Genomic DNA, 6,567 nt, shown 5'->3' with positions numbered 1-6,567 from the left:
AGCTTTAGCTTTTGTACAGTGTAACCTCTGACCCACATCTAATCAAAAGACCTGATGAGAATACTGTGGGATCCTAAGTAAGAGTTGTATAAAGATATACAATTATTTGACTGTATTGTATTTTACTATTGTGACTGTAGTTTGCACTGGGCAGCAAAGTGGCACACAGATGGCCTCAAAGTCACTAACTTGTCTATAGCTGTGAATGTGTGTTGAGGGATCTACATTACAATCACATTTTGTTGTATTTTAAATTCATTGCGCTGTGTGAAGACTAAATCATAAACACTCCGAATATTGTCCTAACTGTAAGATCATTTACACTAAAACACAATGCGGGACGAACACTGCATAGTGAGGGAACACATTATATAAAAACACGTCTGATTAAATTATAGCAGATCATTTTCATGTAACACCTTTGTAATGATAATCCCCTAAAGCGCCAGTCATAAAGCCAGGAGTGAAATCTGCCTCGTGTCAGCGTTTACAATGAGAAGCACTCGCGTGATTAGATGTCTCTGCGATCAATGCCGCCTCTTCTGACGATCATTAAGGCTGCTCTTAACATATTACAGCCCCCTCCCTAACACACACTGCCCCCTTCTCATCCTCCCCTCCTTGCTCCTCCTTCCATCACACACACACACACACACACAGACACGCTCACACACAAACACCAGCTTGAAACACACACAAAAGGACCTGAATCTTTCTTTCATTTGAAGTACCTTTTTGGACACTTGCAGCGTCCGATCGCTCTTTCAAGTTTTGGCTGATGATGCGCTGATTGTGTGACAGTGATATGACATACTAAGTAACAAACGTCAAAGTCAGATGCCAGAAGCCATGGACCGGCTCACCATCCTCTGCCACTTCCTGATTTTATGTTTTAATCCATCAGGAGCCACCAGCCACATTACAGGTAACCCTCACACACACATCATTTTTAGCAAATTCACTCACTTGTGAATTTCTTTTTGGGGCTTCTTCCTGACCGACTCCATGCTGGATATTGGGCTCCTAACATAAAGCGCATGCATCTGAAGCTAGAGGTAAGCAGCCTGGGATGTGTGGATGTGATATACACTTACTAGACACTTCATGGGATGCAACTGTAATGTATTATTAATCCTGCATTTGGAAAGATAATAGTGTTGTTTCTAATGTTTTGCCCTTCCCATATATCTAAATAAGGTGCGAACTACATTCACAATATGCAACATGTTTACAGCGGACACAATCCATTCTGTGGCGCTGGGTGACTTCTGTGTTGTTATAATTTCAATTTATTTATTTTTTTCCGATGGGAAAAAAAAACAAAAACTAATTTCCCATAGGAAATACTGTTAGGGGAATTCAATTATTCCTTCTTAAAAACTTTATTAACGCTACACTTGATGTTTTTAGTTAAAAACAAACAAACAAACAAACAAACAAAACTATATATTTAACTGTCATACAAGCATAAACAGAAGTTAACTACTGTATGATAAAACTAAATAAAACTCAAAGTACAACTACTCACCCTTCAATGTCTGTTAGATAGGTAACTAATAGTGATGTGTAGTGTATACTAATTGTATAGGTGGTAATTGTAAATCTACTGTACTTGATATTTAATTGTAGTGCTAAGGTCACTGATGGTGTACTGGTACATTCGCCTGATTTTGGTGCGGGCATCGTGGGTTCAGTTCCCACTCAGTGACGGTGTGCATGCGGGTGCGAATGGTTGTCCGTGTCTATATGTGCCCTGCGACTGACTGGCGACCAGTTCAAGGTGTAGTCCGCCTTTCACCCAAAGTCAGCTGGGATAGATTCCAGTGCCCCGTAACCCTGATTGAGGATAAGTGGTGTTGAGAATGGATGGATTGATGTTGTGCTTAGCAGAACATTTCCTTTGTTGAAGTTACATTTTAAGTTCCACGGTTCTTTTTTTCCCCATCAGTGGTGGCATCATAAAGACACACAGAATCCTTTGGATTCTCAGTGAACTAAAGTTTATGGCAAGTCCAACTAGACTGGATATGTGTCGCAGGTATCGGTAATGTAGTTTGGAAGAAAAATGTTCACCGTTCCAAGACGGTCCGAATAGTATGTGATCGCCAAATTTACATGACATTTTATTATATTGTAAATCCACTCGTCATCGGGGATAAGATTAACATTCAAGGTGGATGCACAAGTAATTTATACATTCTGCCATCTAGAGGGTGGGCATTTAATTGTTCTGCCTGTTGCTATATGTCACTGGCAGATAGATGAGCAAAGATACATTATTTGTTGTGAATACACACATCTCTTCCAGCACAGCGGGTGGGAATCACTGCATTTGAGTGTGCAGGTGTATCTAATATTGTGGCCAGCATGAGGGCACGTGAAGGCCTCATACACTTAAAAGGTCAACCGTGTACATGTGCGTACAGGTCAGCGCGTGTGCAAGGTGGTCAACGGCAAGCCGTGTTACAAGCTGGCCTACTTCTCCGAGCTTCGGCGGAGGTTGAATTTCGGGGAGGCCGACCTGTCCTGCCGTCGGGATGGCGGGCAGCTGCTGAGCGTGGAGTCGCCGTCCGAGCAGAAGATCGTCGAGCAGCTCATCACGGATCTGAGGCCGACCGACGGAGACTTCTGGATTGGGCTGCGGCGTAACCATGGAGATGAGGACAGCAGCAGCAGCAGCGACTGCTCATCGCAGTACCGCTGGTTGGATGGCACAAAATCTACATTTAGGTGGGTTATGTTTAGGATAGCCATCCCCCAAACATTTTCTATTTCGCTTGTCCTCATTAGGGTCACGGGTGAGCTGGAGCTTATCCCAGTTAACTTTGGACAAATGGTCAAAATAGTTTATCAATATTTTACCTAGGATACCTTGATGTACCATGTGCAAGTTAACTTAATTGAAAAGTCGAACTACAGCCAGTGAGCCATTTGTATTCCACATCCTATTTTTTTTAGCGGCCCATGGCATATACTAAGATTAACAATTGACATGGCTCACATGGTTTGCCTGCATTGAACTAGTGACTTTCTACACTGTGTAGTAGATAGATGGATAATCATAGAATAATATGTTGTTTTTCCCAATTATTTTTGTGTTAGTGTTGTGAAATGTTTAGCAGTTTTTGTGTCAAAATTCTCACTCCGTTGTAAAGCTCAGGTTTATAGATGTCATGTCTGCTCTGCAAAAGATGTCCATTGTGGTTAAGACTATAAACTAGCACTTTGTCGACAAGAACTACGAGACAGAAAAGCAATGATGACATCATGGAACTGCAAGAGGATCATCGAGTCCATTCTGTCCAATCAAGCTGCTCGGACGTCATCCCTATACCGCTCTTAGCATCTAAATAGGGATATAGTCCTCATTTCATTTCTTTTCTAACCACTGTTGACGCACTGCGTCTAATTGAATTGCAATTTTTGTTTTTAAATATACTTCTCAATATATATATATATCCGGTGATGGTACTACACTACCTCCAAATTACAGCCCCCAAAATGCCCATTGAATAAGATCAATAGCTCTCTCTTAAACAATTAGAGTAAAAGCGAACATTATAACCCCCGCGAGAGAAAGATTCATTGCAGGGTCGCATTGGTTTTATCTAAGTGAGCCCAATAAATGGGAACGTATATTTAGTTGAGGTGGTTTTGAGGTAAATGACAGCAGCTGCGTGTGTGCGTATATGCATGCGTGTGCAGGAACTGGCACTGGGATGAACCTTCATGTGGCTATGAGGTGTGCGTAGTGATGTATCACCAGCCGTCCGCTCCGCCCGGGCTGGGGGGTCTTTACATGTTCCAGTGGAATGACGACAACTGTGAAACCAAGCACAATTTCATCTGCAAATACACAGAAGGTATACCACATGTAATCATTTGAAACATTTCCATGTGCTATCTCACTTGTTTTATTTTTTTGCTCTCTCCAGACAAGTCAGTTGAAAACTCACCTCCGAACGCCACTCATGCAGGTAAAATGCAAAGATCTGCATCCTTAAGAAACGAAAATAAATGTTATTATGTAGTCCAATCATCCTTGGTTGGAATAACAGCTCACAGGTGCCAGAAGTTAGTGGACTCCATGCCACGCAGATGTGAAACAGTTATTGGAAAAGTAAAGAAAAATGCAAACAGCCTAATGTTCCCTTTTATCCAATTTTTAAAAATGAATAACAGATTTATACAGTATTTTTGATGTTTTCATTTGGAATAGAATGTACAGTGTGCTCCCAACACATTTACTGTACATGTGCAGGAATAAAAACTATAAGGATTTTGTAGTCTATTAAAAATTATTATGTTGAAACACTATTACGTTCAAACACTGTCATTCTCAACACAACTGTATATATGCATTTTGTCAGCCATATTCCCTCCATCTGTGCCTTGGAATCCAAGTGACCACAACGCAAAGAGGAGCACAGGTTAGCGCAGCAACTGATAGAAAAAGCCTTCCTTATATTTGGAAGTCCATAAATGTTACATCTAAATGCTAATGTGATGTGATGTATCGCTTTCTCTTAGCCCTGAATGTGATTTACATCATCATTCCCACAATTCCGCTCATTCTGCTGCTGCTGACGGTGATAGGTGTCTGCTGCTTCAAAATGCTCGTTTCACGGTGAGTATCCAATAGGTTTGACCTGTCGGTCAATGACCGGAACCATCTAGAGTGGAGAACGTGCAAGCAGTGCACGCAACATCTTCAACCTTAACTCAAACATCAATATTGTATGATTATCAATCACAGAGCAGATTATCCTCATTCGGCGAGGAAGGTTTGGAAAAACAAGGCGATATGCTGAATTGATGTGTGTTTAATACATCAATTCATACTGACCTCATCATTCCTGACAATGAATATCAATTTTGTTTACCCAAAGAAATAGACAGTGTTTGGACGACACGCTAACTCTCAAGTGGGGTACACACAGACAATGGCGACTCAGCCGACTTCATCTACCTCTCAATACCACTACTATCAAGTTGCAGTCATATAAACCATAAATAGTATACAAAAGCAAAATGTAACAGTAACCCCGATCCGAGTGTGGTCCGGCCAACCCAAAGACTCTACGACTTTGACGTGATATGGGACGATAGCCAATAAGGCAGCGGTAGGAGTAAGTCATACAGTAAGTACTGTAGGTCCCGACTCTTAAGTTTCAAGCAAGTCTTAAGTTACTGCGGTGAAAATCAAGTCACGTCGAGTTCCCACTAAATTTCAAGCAAGTCGAGTAAAGTAATTATTTGGGTTCTGTACTTGCTTTAGTGCGCTATAGTGAAACATTCACAATCACATTTTTTCAGTGGTCCCAAATTAGTGTCTGTATTATCCAGTACTTTCTCTTCTCAATTAAAACGAATAACCAACAGGAAGCTTAGTTAATGCTTGACTGGCTATCGGTTAGCTTAACTGTGAAATTAATGTGGTTTATAGTGACTGATTAAGTTGGATGTCGTACTTGTTGTGTCCCTTATCTTTGAGTTTGTTGCCATTCTAATTTCAAGATTTTAGCGAAACCTTAATCCTTGGCTTTAAATTTAATCATCTTCAGAGCTCCCTCCATGATACTACAGGCCACATTGTAGCATACTGGTGGGTTGCCAGGTTTGCATGCCCTATGGGAAAAATAAGTTATTTAAAAACAAAACAAATATGAACTTGAAAATACAGATTTTCAAATGTAAACAGCCAAGACTTAGCTAGTCATGAAGTTCAAGTTTAAGTCAAGACAAGTGTCATTAATACCAAGTCAAAGTAAAGTCCCAAAATTGTTCACTTAACTGGCTAAAGTCAAGTGTGTGACAGTACATTTGGTCGGGTTGAGGTTGTATTGTTTTTCATCCGACAGACGGACGAAAGACCAGAAGTCTGAAGTACTCGGGACAGAGCCCAACATCCGGCCCAGCCCGACCCCAACTGACGTCTACAATGTGATTCGCTCCCAGAAGGACGATGACTTGGTGTCTGGGCGCCCCCACACCAAAAACACATCCTTTCTGTGCTCGTCCCCTGAGACACCTACGGGGGATTATGACAACCTAGGTGGTCACGACACAGAAAGTGGCTTCGTGACTCTTGCTAGCACCGAGAGCTGCTTCCTCAACTTTGACCTCAACGACCTCAGCTTGGGCCGCCGTGGTACGCGTGACCTCTACAACAGCAGCTTAGGCCGCCCGGCGAAGAGGGACGTCTCCGACGGGAGGCTGGCACTACCTGGGCAGTTTTCCGACCGCAGTCTCGCCCGCCGCACCACTAAGAGCGAGCATTTCGGCAGCGGCGCCTACGGAGACCACGAGTTGTTTGATGACATCATGGCAGCTAAGAGGGAACTCTACGAGCCCAAAGTGACGCCTGGGGCTCATGCGGTCAAGGCTGATTTATATCAGACCTACAGCAACAATGGCAAGGGGGACTCTTACCAAAGCATCCTGGGAACGTACGGAAGCCGCAAACCCGACCAGGCCACACTGGATAGCCACAGAAGTGGTCTGAATCTCGATGGGGGGAGAAAATATTTTTATGAACAACGCTGGCTGGACAGTGAGAAATACTGA

General features: G+C 42.5%; 1 protein-coding gene across 1 annotated transcript; it reads left to right on the top strand.

Moving 5' to 3' along the window:
- Nucleotides 1–837: 837 nt before the first annotated feature.
- layna (layilin a) lies at nucleotides 838–6,567 on the top strand. Its single transcript, XM_061703024.1, has 8 exons — nucleotides 838–925; nucleotides 1,035–1,055; nucleotides 2,427–2,730; nucleotides 3,706–3,863; nucleotides 3,936–3,977; nucleotides 4,371–4,430; nucleotides 4,531–4,627; nucleotides 5,862–6,567. Exons 1-8 carry the CDS (start codon nucleotides 838–840, stop codon nucleotides 6,565–6,567), a joined length of 1,476 nt encoding a protein of 491 aa, XP_061559008.1.

The sequence above is a fragment of the Phycodurus eques genome, chromosome 17 (assembly GCF_024500275.1).
Source record: "Phycodurus eques isolate BA_2022a chromosome 17, UOR_Pequ_1.1, whole genome shotgun sequence".
Taxonomy (NCBI): Eukaryota; Metazoa; Chordata; class Actinopteri; order Syngnathiformes; family Syngnathidae; genus Phycodurus; species Phycodurus eques.
This window is presented reverse-complemented; position numbering and strand designations above follow the sequence as displayed.